Source organism: Habropoda laboriosa, unplaced genomic scaffold (genome assembly GCF_001263275.1).
Source record: "Habropoda laboriosa isolate 0110345459 unplaced genomic scaffold, ASM126327v1 scaffold65, whole genome shotgun sequence".
Taxonomy (NCBI): domain Eukaryota; kingdom Metazoa; phylum Arthropoda; class Insecta; order Hymenoptera; family Apidae; genus Habropoda; species Habropoda laboriosa.
Genome location: NW_017100254.1, coordinates 343,509 through 368,706, shown reverse-complemented (window position 1 = coordinate 368,706; position 25,198 = coordinate 343,509). Strand labels below are relative to the sequence as shown.

Sequence of the window (25,198 nt, the reverse complement as noted above, 5' to 3'; positions counted from 1 at the left end):
TTATCTTCAGGTACTGGATCGCTGTTCGTTTTCTAATTTTGTCCATCTCTACTCCATCTATTGTAAATACCTCTACTTCACTAGCTCTAAAAAGGAGAAAAATGACGACAGAGACACGAAACTGTATACATTAGTACACAATTAATTACATATTATTGGGTAAAAATTACAAGCACTTAGCTCCAATCCTTCATACTTAGTCCGTGAACTTTCCAATCCACCCTGATAAAATAAAAGGATTCATACAAAAAACTTTATTAAGAGTCTTTATAAAAAGCCAAATTTGATTTGTATGTGCATTCGTGCACAGTTTACTTTATAAAAACAAATGTAATTGAATTCTTAAAGTAAAAGTACCATATGTAAATTAAAAATGATCAGAAATTCAGGAATTAAAAATTGAAAACAGTGATAGTGATGAAAACAATATAACTTTATTCGCATCATACGCGTTCGCTTGCGTAAGACTGGTTCAAAATCACTATCATCACTCGAAATATCGAATGAAAATGTGTAAAAAGGAAATTGAATTTATTTTTCTAGACCGTGTTAAATCAAAACCGTGTAAAAACAGAGTTGGGTGTACCGACAGCCGATCAGGAATAATCCAGAAGACTCTCAGAGAGTGAGTCTAAACCAGTTAGTCGTGAACAATCCTTCAAAAAGTACAGTCTAACCACACCACACCTAGGACTCCGGGATACACGTCCTTACGAGATGTAGAAACTCTGATTCCACCCCGTATCCCGTCACACACTCATCCATTATTACCAGTCTAGCGTCAATCACTTTAATTGTTATTTTGTTACAGCTCAAGTTCACCTGCAAATATAGTTATTGAAGTGTATCAACTCATACACTTCGACATAATCATCCTTACCTCGGTAACAAGTCGTAGGGAATCGCCTAAATCCGCGGCGCGATAACAACTAAGCAGAGATTTACTACTTCTGCTAGATTTCGGCCCCCACCGCAAGTCTTGTCGCGGACGCGGGTGAACACTTTTAGTTCTTCAATATTTACTTCTATTATCTCTAGAATGCACTTAGTGGAAGCAGATAATGTCATTGCCCATGCTTATAAATACAAGCGCGAGCAGAAACAGATCCGGCAAGTCGAAACTTGCAGTTAATACACACGTACCGAATAGATTTTCAAAATTCTTGTTCTCGAAAACGAAACCTCGTACGCAAAAACTTCACTCTACATTTTCGGCTTATTTTTTCACGAAGAATCAGCTCGTACCCATTTGTACCACTGTTACCGGAACATCTTGCATAAATGTACCAAAATCTTATCTATTTAAAATGCATACAGAACAAAGTATAGAAGTACGAGGTCTGTTCAAAAAATAACCGAACTATTTTTTTAAAATCTTTTTTATTTAATATACAACTTATCGGTCTTTGTCTCCTTCAAAGTGTTGGATTATGGGAGTTATTGGTTGTTAAATAATTAATAATCCTTATTTTAAACTATAAACTTTTATTGGACACAAGGAAGGTTCGCTTTTCTACTTGATGGTAAGAGCACTGTCTACGGACTGAGAATTGCTCCTACGCAACGCCCTAATATTGTCTAGGACCCCGCTTGCGACCTAAGGGCCTTTTGTCACGTATCATAAACATTTAGATCTTTACTAAACAGAGGTGGTAAGGCTAAACGGACTTCTCCGAACGTATACAAAGGTATAGTCGGGGCCACGATATAGCGAGGTCGTAAAATCGGTTAAGCGTCAAAGTAAACATGTTTTAGCTGCCGGGACCCGAAAATTGACAGAGATACGAGCAGATATGTACTTGAAACCATTGTCAGGACCGTACGAAGAATTCTTGTATCCAGCGAAAGTCAACTGATTCTAATATACTTACTGAAAACTGCATGCAGCTAGGACAAATTAGGGTTTCTCCCTCTGGGGGAAGCCGCTTTTGGAAGTACGGTTACAGGTAAAGGTCTTATTGATGTCTTTAGCATCTTAGTTTATCTACTCGTGTTATATACAGATAGAAAGTGCAAAAAGATTGTGTTGTGGGATGCAGGTTTGTATCCAGCGAAAGTCAAACTGATTCTAATATATTTACTGAAAATTGAGTTCAGCTAGGACAATTTAGGGTTTTTTTCTTCTGGGAAAAGCCGCATTTGGAAGTACGGTTACAAGATGCAGATAGAAAATGCAAAAGGATTGTGTAGCTTTAATATTAACATATTTTCCATTTGTAAATGAAATACCATTTTCTACTTGAAGTACCAAATCATATGCTACCATTCGTTTATTGTTGGAACCCTCAAACAGACTGCAACACACGGCCTTGAGTGCCGCAACATCAATCGGTGCCGATTCTTCAGAGTTTAATTTACGACCTCGCTATATCGTGGCCCCAACTATACTTCCTAGTAAGGTGTTAGATTAATTTTTGTTATATCTAACTGACTGATAAATCTAACACAAAGTACTCCCCTCCTCTATTCACACACTTGTCCCAGCGGCGTTTCCACTTTACCATGCAGTCCTGGAAAGCTTCTTTTGGAATATCCTTCAATGCCAGTGACGAATTGTTCTTAATGTCATCAATTGAGTCGAAACGGCGTCCTTTCAGCGCTGATTTTAATTTTGGAAAGAAGAAAAAGTCGCAGGGAGCAAGGTCTGGGGAGTAGGGAGGCTGGGGGAGTACAGTCATATGATTTTTGGCACAAAACTGGGCGAATTAACAAGGCTGAGTGGGCAAGGCGCATTGTCATGGTGAAGGAACCATGAGTTGTCTCGCCACAACTGTGGTCTCTTTTTGCGAATTTTTTCAAAACGCCTTCATAGTACTGACAATTGACTGTTTGATCTGTTTGCACGCACCAGATCTTTGATTTTCTGAATGTGAGTGTCGTCAGTTGAAGTCGAAGGCCTTCGTGGTCGAGGGTCATCTTCGATTGATCGACGACCATTTTTAAGTCTGGTAAACCATTCGTAACATTGCGTACGAGAAAAAGTATCACCTCCGTAAGCTTGCCTCGAAAGTTCAAACGTTTCCGTCAATGTTTTCCCCAGTTTTACGCAAAATTTCACGTTGCATCGTTGCTCTCGTAAATCGGACATTGCGAAAATCGCCACGAACACTGAAACACGTTGCACTCAAATAGCAATAACTCGGAAACTAAACGAGATGCAAACAATTTGTAAAAAGTCAGTTACGCGGAAGGTTATGGCAATTGCAGTGCTGCCAACCGCTCGTCGCTACAACGATCCATAGACATGTAATTAAAAAAGTTCGGTTATTTCTTGAACAGACCTCGTACTTAAGAATTGGAGATGAAAATTTTGAATGTATCCAATGAATAAACTAAAGAAAATAATAGAGAATTAGATTCTTCCTTCGTTTAAACAATTTCTCCCCTTTCCTTGCAAACAAATATATATTTCAATTTTTCCATCTCCCGAACAAAACCCAACTACAATCTTCCTCCCTCCTTTCTTTTCTCTTCTTTTCCGAACTTCTGTCGTAGTCAGCGAGCGATACCACTGTGCGATATGCATCGCTTTCAAAGATTCCAACGGTCTCAGCGTTTTTCCGCGAGAAAAGGTGAGCTTGTTCGTAAAACTCTGGCCACTTCTTCGCCCTCGGGGTCCTCATTTAACTTCCCACGAACTGATCGGCCAATTCTAACGTAATAATAATAATAAAAAAAGAAGGAAAGAAAAAATCGAGAGGGAAAAGAAAAGAGAAAAAAAGCTGGCGGTGAACTTTCCGCGAAAACTTGAAAGTGAAACGAGAGTGGTAACTGGAACGAGCGGTTGTTAGAGAGAGCAAAGAAGAACGAAAAAAAGAAAAAAAAAGGAAGGAAGGAATGATGGAGGGAAGAAAAAGGTCGAGGGTGATCGAATAGAGGGGATAAATCGGGGTAAACGGGGGGTGTAGATGGAGGTGTGGGCGAGGGGATTCGAAGTGAAACGGCACGATTACAGGGGAACTAATAGCATACGAGCGAAATATGTTGAGGCCAATTTAACTTTGAACCCCAGGGTGAAATCGTATTGTCGTTTGCAAGGTTAGAACACGATAAATTCCCCGGCTAGTGGCGGCTGGTCTGGTTGCCGCTTCTTTCTTTCGTGTCCGGCCGTGAACACCAAGGGAAGAAAAATGGCTTCCTGCCTGTTACATGACGTAAAAGAGCAACTTAATCCAGTAATATCCGCGGTCTGACTGGTCGGGAATTAATCTTGTAAGTAATTAGCGGTTCCACCGGTGAAAGGTACCAGCGAGGCCAACCTGAACAGATTACCATTAAATAGGGTAGATCCGGTTGTTTATGAAAAATCCTCGAAATTCCGGGCGAAGTGGAACATGCTAATTGCACCATGGAAACGCTGGGTTATGTGGATAACACCCCTTAATGCAAGCTTTTGGAAATATAAATTATTTTTTGCTGGTGAAAATTATTTGAATTTATGGGGGGATGTACAGTGTAGAACTATCTATCGATGCCCCCTTCTTAAATTCATCAGCAAAGATGTCAGTATTCCATGTTTCTATTATAATGTTATAAGGCAGTATAATTTGTTAATTGTTACAATTTTATTATAAATTTATACTTCCAACAATTTGTTGCGACACTACCGTATTATCATTTATACACTTTTGCAACTTATTTCAATAAATAACTAAGTTTTAATTATCTTATTACTTTCTCGTGGTGAGACTAAGTTCTTAAGGATTAAAAATTAGGTTTACCTGCGGTCATGGACTGAAAAAATAGCCGCGGTATGGTAAAATTATTATGTCAAATAATTGTTTAATGCAAATAGAAAGTTTATTCAGCGATTGTTTGTTTTAATATCATAATTTACCTTCTTATAAAATTTATATTAGAAGTTATAATAACACATAATATTCCTAATTATTAACATTTGTTACAAAATTATGAATTTTTTCATTGTAATTACATGAAATAATATTATTAATACTTACTGTAAAATTATTAATTAACATCAAACATTCTGGTACACAATTAAATAATTGCTATTATATATTTTCTCTATTTCACACTAATTGCAAAATTTCTATTTACATGTCATAACGATTATAAATTTATACATTTTGCTGTCCCGTTATATTCTCTGCGAATATTGTATTAGGTCGTCTCACAAATTCCTGTCGAATTTTATAAATTAGATCGATAGTTTCATCGAACCTTTAAATTTAATAAAAGAAATATGTTGGATTATTTCTAACAACACCCTATGGAAATAATCAAGTGAGGACAAAAATGTCTCCGGGTTATTTTAAACAATGGCACTGGGACTTCCACCAGATGCATCTGGTGTTCGTCTTCGAGTCACTCACTGCACAATGCCATACCATAACGTAAACAGTTTCTAGGTATAAGGGGACCCCAACTTTCTTTTGGGTGCCTAGAAACAGTCCTTCAGAAGATTCAATAGAGTAAAGACGTTTCCTCTGAGACCGTAAATAAAATCGTATATTACAAAGATAAAAGACTATTTAATTCCATAACCCATTTCCAATAAAATACTTAAGCACCTTCTCATTCCACAACTCTTTTCTATTTTTTGTTTTTGGTAAAACCATTATGTCATCGCTATAATATTTCCTTGGATTTCCATTCAAATATTTTTCGCTTTCGGCACGAACTTATGGGATCACCTAATATTTAGAAATTATTTAATACTAAAGTTGCTACCGTGTGTAATAGTCTACTTATTATTCTGTTTGAATTTTTAAGATTTACGAGAACACGTGTAAACTTCCATCGCATTTAAACAATATTCTCGACCAACCGAGATAAAATAATTACGGAAAAATTAATTAGGTTAATAAGAATCCATGGCGACAATCGTGGCCGAAAATTCAAAGTTTCAATGATTTTTAGTTTTTCCTGTAGGTTTCCTAAAATTGCTCGATCATTTTCAAAAGCTTATTTTAGCGTCAAACTTGAAATTAAATTTTCCACGTTGAATATTCTTCTTTATATTAATAATAATGAATATTTTAGTACCTACAATCATTCCAAGAGCAAGTTAGCATTTCTTAAAATTAGTGAATCAGAAATATTGAAAGTAAAAGAGTGAGATATCAGTTAGTTTACTCATTTTGCAACACTTGAACATGTAATATCTCACGAATCGTTCAACGTAGGAGACTAAAATTTTAAAACAAATTAGTTTCTCATGCCTAACAAATAAGTGTGCTCAGTCTGCAAAAAATCCCCCAAAAATCGGTGACATAGTGCCAAAAAGTGTGCGATTTGACGTGGAATTGCTCTAACGTGGGCAACGTTCGCGTATACACGAGCGGCATTTCTATTTCAATCCTTCTTTTTCAGCCGCGCTCGATTCGGTTAGATCGACGCACAGGAACTCGTTTGCATTAAATCGGTTCGAATCGAAGCGATAACATTTTGATTGAACGATTCGCGTGTAAACGAATGAAATTGAAACGACGTGACAAACCTGAAGCAACCCCGTTTGCAACGTCGTAATTCGCCACGAATAGGAGTAAATTTGGTATGAACAATTTCGTGAGATCCGATCTGCATAACGCAGTGGTCGTACCCTCTCGAATCCCTTTCAGGATAATCGAGTTTGAGTTTCATCGCTTTCGGATGAAGAGGCTCAAATTAAAAATTTCAAATCACTCAAATCACTTTAAAGTGAAGAGGCTCAAATCTTACGTATTTATTTCAAACTTAAAATATTCAAATATTTTGAAACTTCAATATTTTGTAAATAAAAGTTCGGAATATATTTTTCTTTAATTTTTATTCTGGATCCAGTTACTTCGTTAAAATTCGATGTTTTCCGTACCACTATTTCTTTCACCGTACAAAATATCGTTTACTTCACAAGGTATCCCCTATCGACAGGATTCGAACGAAAATCACGTCGAATCAGTCTGAAGAGTGAATTATTCTCTTCCATGCATCTCTGTTGCGTCGTGCGCTTCGAACAAGCGGTATGCTCGAGAGTGGTGGCGCAGGATTGTCGGTGGTCCTTGGTGTGAAGAACATACTTTAATATGTTGTAAGACAAAGGCTTTATGTTGAAGAGTGACAATTCTATGTGGTGTGCGTTCGTTACGTGCTACTTGTCCATTTTCCCTTTTCGATCTGTGTTTTTGCCGCGTTGGTGCGCTTATTTATAAATGGGTGTGCGGGTACAAGGTGGTGGTTTCCGCCAATGAGGACGGGTCTACCCTCTTGGACGGTCCTCCCTGGCCCGCGAGCATGCCGCCCACCCTGGAATTTCCAAGTTGGCAGGGTGGCGGTATGAGGCCCAAGGGTAGCCCGCGCGTAGCGGGACTTTGGGCGGTCAGGGAGACGCGAGAGGTTTTATCACATGTCTATGTCTATTGAATGTTGACGACTGGGCACCGGGAAGGCATGTGGCCCGCAGTAAAGTTATTTTTCTGCAGCCATAAAACGCTTCCTGGGCACACCGGGAAGGTATGTGGCCCGCAGAAAAGTTATTTTTCTGCGGCCATAAAACGCTTCCTGGGCATCGTGGGCAATTTGAAAGAAAAATGAATTAACGCGAAGAAGAAAAGGGGCGCATTCAAAAATAGCGTAAACAGGCGTCCGTGTCATAAACCCAATCCCTAACAATCTCAATATATTACAGTCGCGAGGGTGTCGAATCAAAAAGCGTCACCTATATTTTCTATCCTCGCACATGGTCACGTGCACGCGTTCTGCGTACGAGAATTTCAATAACCCGTTTAATTAGCAGCAAAGAGGGGAAAAATGGTTCATAAAAAAATTCCTACACTCGCAAAATTAATTAGCGAACGTTGCGTTTCCACGAAATTATTAAACCTGATAATGATGATAAATTCAGAATAGCTCCAGTTTCATCGTTAAACGTATACATTTTCCATAGCGTAAAACGTCGGAGGGACACGGGAAGAGAGAGGAGAAAATAATTCCGTTTCGCCAGGATACGAACCGAGAAACGTTTAAAAGCGAGCACGTCGGCCCATCTTGCGATTCGATTTATCCGTTTCTGTTAAGCGTAAATGGGGTCCTAAGGTCGCCTCATAAAAATATTTGCCTTCGGGGTAAAGATATTCGAGCGACGCGATTCTTTTTCCACCGCCTCATTTCACCCCGATTCGATTCGATTACACGCGTGCATGCCACCTCTCCCTACCCCTCCCGTCTGCTTTGTTACTTAAATGCACGGTAAAAAAAAAAATCATCCCCCCTCTACCCCGTCACTTTGTTTCCGTTGTGTTCGATTCGACTCGCGTTAACAAGAACTTCCCTCGTTGCGTTTCTCCGCTTGTTTGGAAAAAAAATTTCAGCAACAGGAGAAAATGAACAGTGTTCCGAAAGTACCGCTGGAAACAATCTCGTACACTCGTGGAATTTCGGTGAAACGTTTCAGAAATTCTAGTGCTTTTTTTTTTGGTTTATTCGCCTTCAGGAATTTTATTTCAAGTGGAAAACAATTCCCGCTGCTGCGTTTAACAGTTCTTGCATAATTATTGCACAAGAGGAGGGTTGCCTATGCCCCCACCAAGGTTTCAACCATTACGTGTCACGTTTCATCGCTGCAGTTACACAGGGTGTTCATAATGAAAATAATTTTTCCTTTATTTACGATAATTGCGTATATGATTTTTTACTGTTAGCAGGTTGTTGCAATTTAGATTTCCACAAAGTTTTTCCTTCACTATAGTGTTAATGTCACATTGCTTTCGAGACTTCAGTTTTTTTACAACTTTAAAATTTAAACCCCATTAGAAAACCCCCATTTTTGGGTTTTTCCCGCGTGACTTTCCACCGCGCACGTGACCTCTCCACGGGGTGTGCGGTACGCGCGAGAGGACCGGTACCTCGGTCTGGCGGCCAAGTGGAATTGAACAAGTTTATGATGATAATCCGCCAAACCGAGGGTTCGTCGCGATTTCTTCCCAGGCAACAGCAAAATGTGCATTTTCCACACTCTGTATATTGAATACCTCTTTCAGAATTTACAAATGTAAGTTTAAACGTGAAATTGTCCTAGCGGGACAAAATGATAAGGTAATAAGTTCGCGAATCACGTTTCATCAAATGTTATATTAATATTGAGTTCCAAACTACCTTAAACGAAACAAACAGTTCCTTTCTAACGAACAGCCCGTATAGAAAGACAGGAAACGTAAGGAAAGCAACACGAGGGTGGAAAATGTCTCATGTGCGGGAGGAATACAGTTCCAGATTGGTTATTCATATTTAATAACGTGCGTACAAAACTGGAACGAGACGCAGCGACTCACGACAATGCGAAGTTACTAACATATATTAATATCCTCACTTGTCTCTATCTCTGTGTACGTATTTCTAACAGGCGTGCACGGCGGATATAAAAGCGCTTGTTAATAGTTACCGGATTTACCGTCGTCGTCTCACCGAGAGAGAAAGAGAAAACGAGATCGTCATTCGGAAAAAAAAAAACTTTTAAACTGTGTGAGGTAAAAGCGGTGACGCCGCTTCAAACGGCGCCACGTTGTAACTCCGTCGAAACGGAATCCGTTTGAAACATTCATTCCTACGTTTCACCGCTGGAAAACGCCGACTGGGAAAATGGCAATCGCGTACCTTTTTATTCTATTCAAATATTCCGGGGGTTGGAACTTTTTCAAGAGTTTTTTTGTCCATGTAATTTTCGCGCGAGAAAAGAGCAAGAGCGTGGAGTGGGGAGGAGAGGTGCGGTTATGTCGCAGTGATAAAACGCGTCGCGGGTAAATGCTCGGCCATCGGCGCGCGCCCGCGAACTTTTCGAAATACTTCTCCAGACAGAAGCATCGCGAGACAAAAGGGGAAGACGCGAGGCGAAGTTGATTCGCAAAATTCCGTCCATAGTCGACCTAGTTTACACGAATCTTTCCTTCGGATTCTTGCCGTTTCAAGGTGAATACTTCGTCACGAAAAGAGCAAACAGCTGTCTCGAGCGTTCAGGAGAGAAGATATTAATTACACTGTGCATTTTGTTCTCGCTAATAGTCGAGATAAGATCGTAAAAAGCCGCGGTTGCGTCGTTCGGTTGTGTAACATTTGAAAACACGTCGGAACATGTATTTTCGTTTCTTTCCGTAGGAAAAATGATCCTCAGTTTTATGTTTCATTTCTTTTTTGGGCTCGTAGATATTCTTAATTTCGCGGGCAAAATTAAAATTCCACGCCGCACGCTTCATTTGCCGGGCCACTATATTCCTGCGCGATTTCAAGTTTTATTATGGTGGAGGGTTGCTGGAATAGTACTGCTCGAGATGTATCGGGTTAGATTTTTTATTTGATACTAATGTGTATAGAGATTAATATTGAAAATTGTGGCTTAGGTAAATATAATATTTAAAGTGATAAGAATAAAATGGACGAATCACTTTTTAAGTGATTGGTATATCCATTAACCCACCCCCGTGCATTTTAATTGCGCGTTTCGGTGCCTATTGTCACTAGCGCGTGTGTCATCTATGCCCTGCGAGAACGGGCTTCAATCGGCAGAAACGTAGCAACAATGCCGACCGCAGGGACAAACGCCGCGAAACGGAACAATGATCGGTGGAACGTTTGACCAGAACTGGTCAATGATGCTGATTTCAGTCTCTCGAATCTCGATCAAAATTTACTGCCAGGAAATGGACAAGATACAGGTAGTAACAATAATATTACAACGCGGTGAAACTTCTCCTTTCACGAGTCTCAGGCGCGACAGTCTCCACGGGGGCCGAAGAAAGCCGAACGCAACCGAGCCAGACCCGAATAGCCGCTCGCGTGAGAAAGACAGAAGGAAGGAGTCGCGCGACGTACGGACGAGTGATCATACGCGCGTGTATACTCGATCGCCAGATTTTCTTTCTCAACTGCGTGGAAATCAATCGTGGATCGATTCATCCGGAGAATCCGGTTCTCCAGGAAAGGAACATCATCTACACCGAGCCGGGTTAACCGATATCATTGTGGATGCCGTTCCCAGTCCGATATTTCCGACACGTGAGCGTTCACTTTTCTTACTTTCTACACGAGAGAATTCTCTTGTCAGTTCACCTTGTTAGGTACAATAAAATCTGTTATTATATAGGTTGAATTTGTGCTTGATGGAGTAAGTGACCGAGGTTGTGCGTTTACATTTTTCCAAAGTGCATGTTTGAGGGTTTTTTATGTCTCATGAGTGAGAAGGAGAATGTTTTGGTTCGTTCGGTCAGTGATGGTGTTGCAAGTCGGACATTTTTGTTGTGACTGAGGCAAGTGAACGTAATTCGAGACGGCTTTTCATTAAACAATATAACGTTGCGAACCATCTTAAATTACACAAATGGTTGCTTCATTAGATGCTCATAGAGGGAGATTGTAGATCAATTGAAACATATGTATCGTGTGATAATTACACGAGAAATTTGAATCTCGCTTTCATATGGTGCGTATGAACTTTATATCACGCTGGTACGCATGCGCGGTCGCGCGCTCTTCGACGCTCTGATCGAATTGAACAATCGTTAAGACGTGTAGAAAAAGAATTGAAAATTTGCCCGATAAGGAAACGAGCTGCGCGATTATTTCTTATCGAAGTGTAAATAATTTATTTGCTCGAAGCTCGCGTGTCGAAATTTTTTTTTAACCTTTGCCTGCGCAGCTGAATCATGAACGAAAATAATTCGTGGATCTGCGCACGATTCGTAAAGTCGTTCGTGTGAAAAGCCACCTTGATTGAATCTCGTATGAACTGAATACGATTGTATTTTTCTTTACTTTCTATAAATTCATCGAAGCTGAATTTTTTCATTTTCTCAGTAAATCGCTTAATTCTAGTCCACAATGATTTCCTCGTGCTTAAATTAACCTGTAACCCCTGCATTCTATGAACAATATAAAAATCCGCAAAACAGAGCCGCATAATATTCCCTTCAACAACAAACTTAACCTCTCAGATTAATTCACAAGTTTAATTTTTTTGTCTCACTTATTCGAGTTATTCAAAACTCGAGTCGCAAAGGAACAAAATGGCGTAGCTTAAGTCCCTTTAAACAACTAAAACCCAAACTTTTTATATCATTTCGTCTTCAAACTTCGTGCACTTTATTAGAATCATTTCTAAGCTACGAATAACTTTTTTTCACTTCAACGTGAAATCTGTATTGTCGTTTAATTAACAAATTAAAAACTTGGAGCGCGTTTTAAATAAAACCGGTGTACATTCGGTTAATAAACGATGCTTTTCACACCCTTGACACGATTCCAATGAAACGATTACATGGGAACGAGCCGTAAACGTGAATGGGGAAAATACGCGTGACGTGAAAACGTTGCCTTCATTCCTGCGAGAGCCGTGCGCGTCCCGATCGCGTGTAAACTCAATTAATAATGACGTGGCTCGTGAAACGCGCCTTTGGGTTCGAATCGCGTTTTCACGCTATTGACATTTCGATTTACAATCGTAGCGCGCAAAAAAGCACCGCGTTTTCCATTGTTTACGGATGGCCACCTTAAAAATCGTACCCCGTCGCTGTTTCGAATACGCTATTCCGTTTTTTCGAAATTGCTTCGTTACGAGCGGCGATCGTGTCGGTTTCGGTAATTCGTGAAATATAGGTCCTCGCGAAATTGTCCCGGCTTTCGATTGTATTAGAGAGCGACGAAGAAGCAAGATTGCTAATTACGTGGAATAATGCCCGTTGAATGAAACGCGCGCGAATTACCCCGAAATGCGAAGCAGTAACGACGTGTATACAGAATTCTGGAAATTGTCTTGAAAATTGAGAAATTGTCCGATTAGTTTTTAATGCAATTAAACGTGTTTTTATTACTGAAAATGGTATATTTAAGTGTAACAGTGTTTTGAATTGAATTTTTATTTTTTTCAAATTTCATTAAAATTTTATTTTTACTTTTTACATTTTATTTGAGTTTTATTTTTCCCTTTCATGCTTTATTTAAAAAATGTTGAAAAATCGCAATGAATTTTTAATAAGATTTTCATGGCGTTTAATCGCAAATTGGAGCAAATGATTGCGCAATGACATTGGAGAACTGGTCGAAGAGTTGCATCTGGAACCGGTCGCGTACGTCAGGGTCGAATTTGTGCATTAGGCAACGCGCTTATGTGAAAGTAGCCAAGGTTGGTACGCGCATACGGCGCCTTTGAACGTCGGTGCATCGAGCAACGTTGTCGTAATCCATCCTTCCATTGTTCCTCGATGCTATCTCTGCGGAAAATATGCAAAAGGAAGATGACAAAGGTTGACTTTAGAGGCATTCGATTCGATGATATCCACTTCGTCAGCACATGTGTAAGTACATACAGGGTGAATCACCTAATCTGACGACCTGAAATTGCTTGTGAACTATTCGCCGTACGGAATAGCGTATGAAGCAAAAGTTGCATGATTTCAAGGGGGACATATGTTACAATAATTGTTTTTTTCTACATTGTTTTTATACATAAAGTTTCGAAGGTCACCATGATGTTTTTTAAACGGAACACCTTATATTTCTTCCCGGAAAGAAATTTACGGGCAGAGAAATATACTTCTGCGTGTTTTTGTGTAAATTCGATTTCAATAGAATAGAACTTCTATCGTAAATATCTCGATAAATACTCATTTTAGACATATTACACCTCAATATTTATTTACTCAATACAGGGTGTTCTATTTAAAAAAAATTCTGGTGACATTCTAGACTTTATGTATAAAAACAATTATTAGAAAAAGACAATTATTGTAACATATGTTCCCTTTGAAGTAATGCAACTTTTGCTTCATACGCTGTTTCGTACAGCGAATAGTTTACGAACAATTTCAGGTCGTCAAGTTGGGTGAATCATCCTGCATATGTAAGCACAACTTCGTACATTAACTGACGCGAATTAATGGTTTTCTAATAGTTTGATTGGTATTGCTATTTTTTCTCGGTGCAAGTTATTATCCTGTTCTGCGATTATCGTTCTATTGATAGCCTTACAGAAAATCCCACAGACTATTTCATTTCTTCACGAGTATTTAGGTGTAAACCACCGTTCACAATCATAGAAATAGCAATGCGCATAAAATTGCGTTACATTTCGTTGCACGTAGAATATTACTATAATTTGTATATTATATTATTCGATAATTAGTTATCAGAGGCTATGTGTATGTTCATAACGTTTTCTGATTATTCGAAAATTATTAATCGCCGATAGGATTCCCGTTGGTATTATTAGTTTAGCGAATAATTAATGCAGCCAGTGAATCAATATTTGCAAATAGCGTAATTACTGTTCCAAAACGTGACGAAGACATCTCGATGTTTCACACTGGTATCGTGTGAAAGGTTCGATTAGTCGATCGTCGTTCTGTTACATGAAAAAGAAAGAAGAAAAAAAAAAAAAAGTGGGATATGAAATTCTGTTCCTCTGTTGAATTTTGAATCCCGACACAATTTCGCCGGGAGAAAATGATCGATTCACCGTGACTAGGCGAGACATTCAGAAGCAATTACTAATCGAGGAGCTCGAACATTCGCAAACGGAACCTCCACAATGCGACCGGTTGAATGACCCGATTCGCCTCTGGTGGGAAAGGGGCATTAATCTCCGAAGGGTGAGCACATCTCTCCGCATCTTCGTTCGCTTGGCTGGCTTTCACTGGAAGATAGGCATAGGTACTTAATTGCATCCTTTCTCTTCTCTCTTCCCGATGGTGAATACCCAAGCACCTACTTAGCTGTTCTTAATACGCCGGTTTCACGGCGATACGTGAGTCCAGAACCCACGCCGCCTGAACCCTGGTGACCTTTCGGGCACGAAATTCGCCTGGAGAAATTGTAGGGAACACGTTTTGTTGCTTTTGTAACCGTGTTCGTTCGAGGATCGAGCGAAATATATTTTGTGAAAGTTCTCATGTTCCATAAACCTATACTGTTCTCTGAATTAATTTTTTTCCCGTATTAAGCGCTTCCGTATTAATTTCTAAGCGCGCGAATTCTCGGGCATCTGAATTTTCAAGTACTCGAACTCTTGGCTTCCCGAATTCCTAAACACCTAAATTTCTGTATATTCGAATATTACGAGAAATATTCTGACACCTGTATAATGCTTCAGTTATTGAAATTCTCTCGAGTTTCACGCTTTAGCTGCTTGCCAACGTTTTACCACGTTTTTATTACGAAAGCTGTTAAAAATCCGGAACGGTTGAAATTACCGAGGTTGCTGGAGGTCTTCGCGTTAGGATGCGGGTTTATTCAAGTGACATTTTTATGTAATTGGGAGTGTTTTAATGAAATTGATTTGCGGACTGGAGCCAGTGGCCCCCCCGGTTGCGCTACAACTTTCGCAGTTGCAAGTCCAATTAAAATCCTGTAATTACAGTAACTTCGAGTTCATTCATAATGATGCGCGCGTATCGGGCTCACCGTTATTTACTTTCTCTTCACTGTGTGTAAGCTCTTAGCATTTACACACACACACATACTTATATATATATGTAGGAACCTAGGGAAAAATATTGAGGGATCCCAACGGGAATAGAACCCGGGACTTTGCGCGTTACGCCAACCACTCCCTCCCTATTCTCCCTTCGAGGTTTCCTATTTGGGCATGGAGGCCCCGATACTACACTCGGCCATCCTGAATTGACATTCGCCCTCGAGTGTCCTCAGTGCAACACAAACTCGACACTTTCGGGCACACTCCCCCACACAGTGGCACGCAGCCGAAACAACGCATTTTTGGGAGACGTGCAACCCTCGAGATGTTTTCATCTCACAGCGCCTGGGGACTTCGTGCAGCCGTAGATGCCTCCATCACAGACGAGCCCCCATTTGTAGGAATCGATGACGGAAAAATATTGAGGGACCCAAACGGGAATCGAACCCGGAGACCTTCGGCTTTGCGCGCTACACTCCATCCCGGACGAGCCCCCATTTGTAGGAATCGATGACGGAAAAATATTGAGGGACCCAAACAGGAATCGAACCCGGGACTTTGCGTGCTACGCCAACCGCTCCTCCCTCTGTATTGTCCCTTCGAGGTTTCCTATTTGGGCATGGAGGCCCCGATACTATATACATATATACAGGGTGTCTGTTTTATCTCAATACAGTGAAATATCTCTTGAGATAGTGATGTTAGGAAAAAAATGTTTTAACAAAAGTTGTTTGGTATGGAGGGAGACGTTACTCAGTGCAACACAAACTCGACACTTTCGGGCACACTCCCCCACACAGTGGCACGCAGCCGAAACAACGCATTTTTGGGAGACGTGCAACCCTCGAGATGTTTTCATCTCACAGCGCCTGGGGACTTCGTGCAGCCGTAGATGCCTCCATCCCGGACGAGCCCCCATTTGTAGGAATCGATGACGGAAAAATATTGAGGGACCCAAACGGGAATCGAACCCGGGGACCTTCGGCTTTGCGTGCTACGCCAACCACTCCCTCCCTATTGTCCTTCGAGGTTTCCTATTTGGGTATGGAGGCCCCGATACTATATACATATATACAGGGTGTCTGTTTTATCTCAATACAGTGAAATATTTCTTGAGATAGTGATGTTAGGAAAAAGATGTTTTAACAAAAGTTGTTTGGTATGGAGGGAGACGTTATGTGGTGTGAACGTCAGTTTAATTTTTTTAAATGGAATACAATATTTTTTTATACATGATATGATAGTGTACGTTAAGACGAGTTCAACGAGCTGCCAACAAAGTCGTTTCCTTTTATGGAAGGTCGTAAAATTGCGAAAAACCGGGAGTCGGATCACCACACTTTCGTACAAGCAGACACTATTTACGCGATATTTATCCGCGTAAAAAGAATCAACGCGGAACGGTCAATCCGCGTAAACGGATATATATATTTCTTCTTTTTTCTTTTTTAAACAATAGCAGAAATAACACTCCATTAACGTCGATACCTATTATCACCTATTCTCGAACACGTATTGATCGAGCAGATGTATTTCCGGTTATAAATTGTTCGAATACAATACGTTAGTAAAAATACGTGAATAATGTCTTTCGACTTGGAACTGGAAGAAAAATCGCGAATCAACACACGTCAATAGCGCCAGAATCGCGTTCGACAACGTCGGAATCGCGTCACGCGTCGAATTAAGAACCACTCCTACCAACGAAAACAAAGGTATTTTCCTTGGTGAAATTTCGCGAGAAACATGTCGATATCACAATGTCGAAACTTCACACATTCGAATCTCAGTCTATGTTACCTTATGCAACATGCATCTTTACAAATAAATCGTTTCTGTGGCATGTTAGCAGACATATGGGTCAATCTATAAATATCAAAGCTCAAGGTACATCAGATGTAATTCTGAATTAAATTATGTCGCGTTAAGTCATACGTTATGTTCTTTTTGTGCAGGTACATCTTAAAATTTCGGCTGAATTGAGATCAAAATTTGAATTTTTTAATTTTTCGAACCAACTCTTACATTTTTTAACGTTCGAAACTTCACTATCACATATAACTGCAATTATTATGTATAACCTTAAACCTTTTCTAATGCTTTAAATGCTCTTTCGTAACACTAATTTTCTTCGACGGTAATACTTAACTTCACTTTAGAGATATAACCAAATGGACAAATGACTAACGACATCCTTATGTAAATGCTGAATTAGTATTCGTGTAAATCGGTACATTACAAATGCAAGTTGCAATGCAACGTGAAAGAAGTAGAAAAAACGACATTACTCGTGACTTCACCTTTGTCCATTAACCTGTTAACTGAGGAAGAAGTGTTTAACTCGTCATTGATTCATCAACAAATAGAACACGATGATTTATTTATTGAAAATTTATTCATTTTCAATTCTACCATTTTTCCTGTATTAAATATAAAAGACATCATATTTGAACGAAGTAATTCAATTATTTTTCCTCATTTCTAATTATACACTAGAGAGATTAAATTTCTGTTTAAAAGGTGAACCCAAGTAATTAATTATAATTTTTTCAATTTCTGTTCGTGAGGTGAAACGAATTTAAGAGGTTAATAAACGAGACTGTATCCTTGTATCGTTAAATAATTCAAAGGATTGTCTACCGGTTCATCTGTCATTCAGAGCAGAGATTAAAAAACAATCAAGCAGGGCGATAAAAAAAAAAAAAAAACGAGAGAACGTTCCCGTTGATCGTTCATCGCGCCGGAAATCGTTCGCTTCTTCCGGGTTGAGCTCGTATATTTTTTCGTATATCATCGCGCGGGCACCGCGTAACAAAGTAATTGTTCGCCGGAAAATTATGTCTCCTTTCTTGCGTATTCGAATCCCGTTACGCTTTTATGCGACGGCCCAATAAATCTCTACGGTCCGGACCGCGGTGCTCGCGTAAATCAGAAAAAATGGTCGGAACCACTTTAAAGGTGGCGGCGGAGAGGCTGTGCCCGCGTATCGAACCGTTAACCGCTCGATTTTCTTCAAGCTTTTCCCTGGTGGAGAATGTAGTAGTAGTAGTTTCATCAATTTGGATAAATGAAATTACACCAGGACCGTTGGTCCTCGTTTATACACTTTTCGCGGATCACCTCTTTCCTTACGAACACCGGACTATTTTTCTTTGTTTCTTCTCGAAGTGTTTTCGAGACTTCTGAGGTGGATAAACGTTCAGAGAGATGTGGTATTTAATGTTGGTGCAAAATAGAAATAAACGGGCTTGTAAGAATTATCTTGAATCAGTGGAAATAAACCTGGTAATCTCGGACAATTTTTTGGAATATTAGTGTAGAATAATTCTGTAAAAATCTCTTTGCTAATCTACTTTATTATACTCACGATTCGCGGTATTTAAATTCCAAATTTTCTCCGACATATAATCTAGATCATTCACACCTATTTAGTACTCATCCTAGCAATGGTTCCAAGCATCCTTTAAAAATCTCCATTTCCCACGGTTCCATTAAGTGTTTCTCTTGCAAGTGATTCAATAGAACCAGTGCTGTTACAATATTAACACGTTGACTGCCACGGTGGTCATATGTATGTGACCGCAGATTATTTCTCCTGTAGCGCCACGGTGGTCATCGGTGACCGGAGTGCTTCAAATGTTTATAATTGTAAAAGTTGAACGAACGTTGACAGTTAATGAATTTTGAACATCATCGCTGATTAGAGAATACTTTGAAATAACATGTGCACTATTCGACGATTAAAAATTTTTATTAGAAGATCAAAAATGAGAGATTAATTTTTATCTAATCTTCTATCTACCGGTCTATCTATCAAACGTAGATGCGGCTGATCAATACAATCTGGGCAGTATGTGGTAACCTTTTCGGTCCGATTTTTAGCAATCTTTGTTCTAAAACTTGCAAAATTTTTTTGATAACATTCTGTGCATAATTTTCGCACCAGGTATGCTGGCCCTTCCTTTTTTTGCATCTCATGTCGCAATTTTCTTCGGATAGATGTATTTGATGGCCCTGGTGTAAATAAATATTCCAAAATAGTTATCAAGTGTCATCGACTGCACCAAGGCGCCCACGATGGTCACCCGTGACCACCAGAAAGATAAACGCTCCATGGGTAAGAATGTTGCCTTATATAACTATATTTATTATTATTTTGCCATTATATGCTTAGAATAATAAAAGTACTTTCGTGGCGTCCTGAGCAAAACATGTGATTTCGGCGTGGCAGTCAGCGTGTTAATAGAATCACGTTGTTATCGAAAATACTTATATACAAAACTCGTTAGTGCTGTACAAGTGTAAAACATCCCACTCGTGGATACTGAAAACAAAGAGCGTTCAATATCGTGTAACTCTTTACTGGAGGAGCATGCTGCCGTGACACATACATAAAGTTCCCTCTAAAAATAATTATTTCGTTAAATGAAATTCCTTAATGAGAGAGCCCTACCTCATTCGTTCGCTGTAATGGGCTTTGCACGGGAATGGATGAGTCTATAGGGAAGCAAATTTAATTTTGATAAAAGAGGCTTATAAGCACGCTGTTGAGGCTCGTTTAAGTTGCACCGTTAAGGACACATCGGAGCTGTTACTTTTCCCCAAGAATATGGAATCCAAAGGGCGGCTCTGCTGCGATAAGACTCGTCGAGATATTACCTCACGTTTCACCCGTATATTTCTTATCGCTCTTATCGAGGGAGGACGGGAGCGAATCCTCCATTACGGTTGTGAAGAGGTTATATAGGCTCATATGCGCGGTGATCCACGCCAGACTACGAACGATCGTCATTAATAGCCTCTCGAAATGAAAAAAATTCCAACTTGAAACTTAAGATGTGGGATCTGTGGAAAAAAAGTGGAGCTTGAAACTTGAGATGTGGGATTTGAGGGGAAAAAGTGGAGTTTGAAACTTGAGATGTGGGATTTGAAGGGAAAAAGTGGAGCTTGAAACTTGAGATGTGGGATTTGAGGGGAAAAAGTGAAGCTTGAAACTTGAGATGTGGGATTTGAAGGGAAAAAGTGGAGCTTGAAACTTGAGATGTGGGATTTGAGGAAAAATATGCTTGAAACTTGAAAACTTAAAATTTGGGATTTGAGAATTGGAATTTTGAAATTTTGCACGTATATCCTTTATTTTTCTCCCTTAGACGAGGCTTATGATTTTTTAATTACGGTCGTAAGAAGTTTATGCTGTCTCATGTGCACGATGATCAATGCTGATGGCGTTCCTCGAGCGTCAGTTTATTCGCAAGTTGAATATCTTCGGATATAGCACAGAATAACCGTTCCAGGGAGAAAATTAAACATTTCACAGAACTGTGCACCTGTACTTAACGTACTTCATCCGAAAGTTAGCTATAAGAGCCCGGGACACGACACTTTATGTTATTGCTGCTGTACGTACGTATTACGCCTTCCTTGACAAATTAACGTCGAGGAAGAATATTGGGCTGGATGGAAGATTGAACCACGGAGGATTCTCTTCTTCTTCACTCTCCTGCGCGGCAAATTGCCGTTTTGACAAAATTGAGGTTCAAATTAAATCTTTTATGGCTTAAAATTAATCTTACTCTTACCATGAAAAAGGTAGCAAGAAATTCTTCGACTTTATTTACCGAAGAATTTTTTAATCCCCTGAAAATTCTTCGATCTTCTTCATCAGTAGCGAATGTTCCTCGAGTGAGATTAATTTTACATCCCTCGAAATTAACGATAATCCTTTTATATCTCGTCAGAGTGGAGGAGGAACTTTTGATTTCCCCAAGAATTCGTCACGCTTCGTGGAATTAATTTTATTTTAACGGACGACGAGGAAAGTTGTTCGATCCTTGCGTCACCAGAGGATTCCTGATTCCGTGAGAATTCGTCACGTTCCTGGATACTCTTCTAGATGACTGCTTGTTCGCGAGTAAGCCACCAAGGGAGACTCTCACCTGACTATTCCTCCTTCTGCCGTGTTCCATAAATCTAGATATTCAAGTACGCTTTCGCGTGAAACGCGGAAACGTCCTTACGCCAGGCTAGATCCCTTGCTTTTGAAACTTTTATCGCGAGATACGTGGACGTATTGCCGTTACGTCCCTGTGTTCAATCTTTATCCTGTCTCGATCAGCGGAACACTCGTTCGCCGTAATAAATCACACGAACAATTTTCCCTGAGGATTATGGGTATTTTTTAAACGGTCGATGGATCGTCGTAGAATTTACGAGTGGCGAAGGAAAATGAAATCGTGCCGGAACCAAGGTGTAATAAAGAGTACGATAAAACGGTGCGATCTTGAGAAATTTCGCGGCTCTGTCTACAGGGTGTTTCAAAGTTGAACGATCGAAGTTGTGATAGAAATATTAATATTGAATCAGTTTTGTAATTTAATTGTTACTTTGCACACGAAGACAGTGGAGCTTTCGCTATCAATTTAGAAAAATTGACTTAAAATTTTGTCAACTAAAATTGATTTAAAAATTTTTAGTTGACAACATTTATTTTATTTTAATTATTCTAAACATTTGAGGCACTCTAGTCACTGATGACCACCATAGCCATATCGAGGAAACAATCTAATGTTAATACTTATTGAGTGATTAATTTCATTTCATAATATATCGCATTGGATGAATTACAAAAGCAAAATGCTAAAAAATTACATTAAATACACCGTTTGGTTGCCAATTGTTTATCACATAGAGTCGGTCTACCTCCACGTAAAAAAAAAATGTAGGGTCGATTCCACAAGTGTCAGTAAAATGTAGGGTCGATTCGACAAGTGTCAGTAAAATGTAGGGTTGGCCTACATCCACGTAAAAAAAAAAAAAAAAAATGTAGGGTCGATTCCACAAGTGTCAGTAAACTGTAGGGTCAACCTACATCCACGTAAAAAAAAAGAAAATGTAGGGTCGATTCGACAAGTGTCAGTAAAATGTAGGGTCGATAGCAGCAGAAAAGCTGCTAAACAATTAGAATTAAATGTAACGATAGAAATTATTGCAATAATGCGTAATGCAATTGAAAAATCGCAGAAAAGTCTGATACAAATGTTTGAAAAGTAAAATATATAAGATGAGATACAGTATCTTACCACGTAATGTAACTTTTTATTGTTATTGTAACATTTCTTATTATCTTCCTTTACTGCTACTTCTTGTGAAATTTTATGTCAGAAAATTGAAGAAATTCTTCTTTGTGTTTCGTAGGTAATTGATTGCTAATTTGCTATTGACAGATCGATGTTAAAATTTGATGTTAAATGGAACTTTCATATCTACCCTAGAATCTGAATAATTTTTCAAGGTATTTTATTAAGAAACGCGCACATAGTGTTCAATTTTCTATCTTAGAATTAACTTACTTTATCTTACGAACTACTTAAAGTTCAAACTTTCAACTGTGTGTGAGAATGAGAGTGTCGACGGGTACGCGTAGTTCTTAGCTTGGTATCCTTTTGCAAAAGTGAGAATTTTCTTTGGAAAAGGATACCAATTACCAGGTCCCACCACGAGGAGGTGACTACGCAAGGGACCCGACAAAAACACATGCCCTACTGGCAGCTCTCTATCTTCAGAGATACGCGATTCTCGTTCGTAGCAAAGGAAATAGATACTTTTATCAAAAAGAGTGTCTTGTATTTCACTTTAAATCGCAACTCTAATCATTTTCTCATTCCCAATGCAATATTTAAACTCTAAAAATTTCGTACTCTTCCTTAATAAGATGTTGAAAATGTAGATGGTATTTTATTAATTATGCTACGAATGAGTCGCGTATCTCTGTAAGAGAGCGCGCACATGGTATTCAGTACAATTTTTCTATCTTGGAATTAGTTGTTTTAAAGTTAAAACGCACGCGTCCCACGACGTCCATCGGCGGATGAATAGAATATTTTCTATTGTCTTATGCTAACTTATTTTATCTTACGAACTACTTTCTACTTACGAAGACACTCGTTCACGCTCACTTCATACTTGGTACAGTTTTCGATCTTAGAATTAATTAAAGCTAACATGCGATAAAAAGGTACATTTTTCAAACATACAATGAAGCTCTGTAAGAAAAGTATATTATTAAATTGCAATAGGAGGATAAATTGTTAGGATATCATTATTATTTATATTTTATTTTCATATTTAAAATCATAGTATCGAAGTTCTGTAAGAAAAGTATATTATTAAATTGGAATAGGAGGATAACTTGTTAGGATATCTTTCTTATATGAAATCGTAGCAATGGAATAGCTAATTAAACCTCTGACCTAATTAAATCTCGTCAGAATTGGCAACAATAGGCTTTGAGAACTGATCTCTACGATCAAGAACGCCCAGGCAATTTATTTTCATTTTATTTAGTAAGGAAAACCGCGAATTTATTACAATTTAACAAAATTTCGCTGGAACACTGAAACAAAATATAAATTAGATCGACAAGATAAATAATTCATACGACTCACCATTCGTAACCTTTGAGATACCCTTAGTGACCCATTTCAGTCCTCCCAGCCTTCGATTTTGACCCACAATTCACTTGGAAGCTTCTCTCAGACCCATGAAACTTTTGCAATTCCCCTCAGCCTTGAATTTTCATCCCACCAGTGGCCCACAATGATAGATTGAAAGACTCAAAGCCAATGCCCAAGACCCACCAGACTTGGAAAGCTGTGAAAGGGTGACGCGCGAAAAGTGGAGTACGAATCGCGATTTATTTTCATTTTCAGGGATTTTGTTTAGTACTCGAAACCGCGAATTTTTATTATCCTCCATATTTTCCTGTAGATGATTTTAGTTGGGACATTTAGCAAAAATTCAAAAAAGAAAAGAGAAAAGAAACGCAAAAATGGAAAAAGGGACGAAGCTATTTATCAAACGCGACGCGACGTGATAAATTCTCGTATCGATCGAAAGTAAATGGGAAAATTGACTCTAAATTGAATTAACGCGGTATACTACTTCGATACTCTAATAATGGGAGGGCGTTTGCACCATTAGTGCAGTAGAGTCCATCCAGTTCTTCTGCGGACCTCTTGGTAGTTCAGCTTCGACATGCACATGCACACACATATATAACCAACCACCAAACCCTCAAAAAATTCACTCACAATTCGCAGATTAAGCAGCTGGGCTCTGCAACGTAGATTTGGCTGCATTGCCTCCTTCCATCCTCTCAGATCGTCATCCTTCCGCAAATCATTCCAGTTCCTCGTCGTTGATTTCCCAAGACTCACAGACTCACAAAATGTGAGTCACTGTGGAATGGACGACGCGAAAAGTATTTCGAAACGCGATTTATTTAAGAGGGGAAACCGCGATATTATATTATTCTCGATTTTTAGAATGAAGTTAACTTTAAATAGAATAAACGTAAAAAAAAGAAAAGAGATATGAAATAAACACGATGTATATAAAGCAAAAGAATAAACCGCGAATTGATATCTTTCCCGAATCTCTAACGCAAGTAAATTTGAAGGAGGGTATCGATTAAACGCGTAAAAATATTCAATATAAAGCGAACTAGGGATGAAGCTATTATAATACTCAATACAACGACTCTAGTATTTACTAAAATTCAAAAATTCTCGTATATATTCCGAAAACCGATTTTTAATTGCGAAACACTACTGAGACGGTTTAATTTGGGGCAGCCAGCTCATATTTCAGCTGGCAATATACAACACAACTAACTACTAAACCAAATCACCAGAAAAAAAACCCATTTTTGTAACTCACTGTTCGCTGATTAAACAGCTAAGCTCTGCAACGTGGATTTGACTGCATTTCTTCCTTCCTTCCTCTCAGATCGTCATCCTTCCT

At 39.1% G+C, this 25,198-nt stretch overlaps 1 protein-coding gene across 2 annotated transcripts in view; it reads left to right on the top strand.

Annotated features, from left to right (window-relative positions):
- Nucleotides 1-25,198, top strand: part of LOC108572313 (venom dipeptidyl peptidase 4-like) — a 321,177-nt gene that overhangs the window by 18,529 nt on the left and 277,450 nt on the right. Inside the window, exon 1 of one of the 2 annotated variants that reach the window (XM_017934525.1) lies at nt 10,809-10,986. The exons of the other annotated variant lie outside the window; for it this stretch is intronic. Within the exon in view, the coding sequence (XP_017790014.1) occupies nt 10,957-10,986 (30 nt within the window). The 5' untranslated portion in view covers nt 10,809-10,956. Of the gene's footprint in view, nt 1-10,808; nt 10,987-25,198 lie in introns of those variants that run through there. 2 annotated transcript variants of the gene reach the window in all.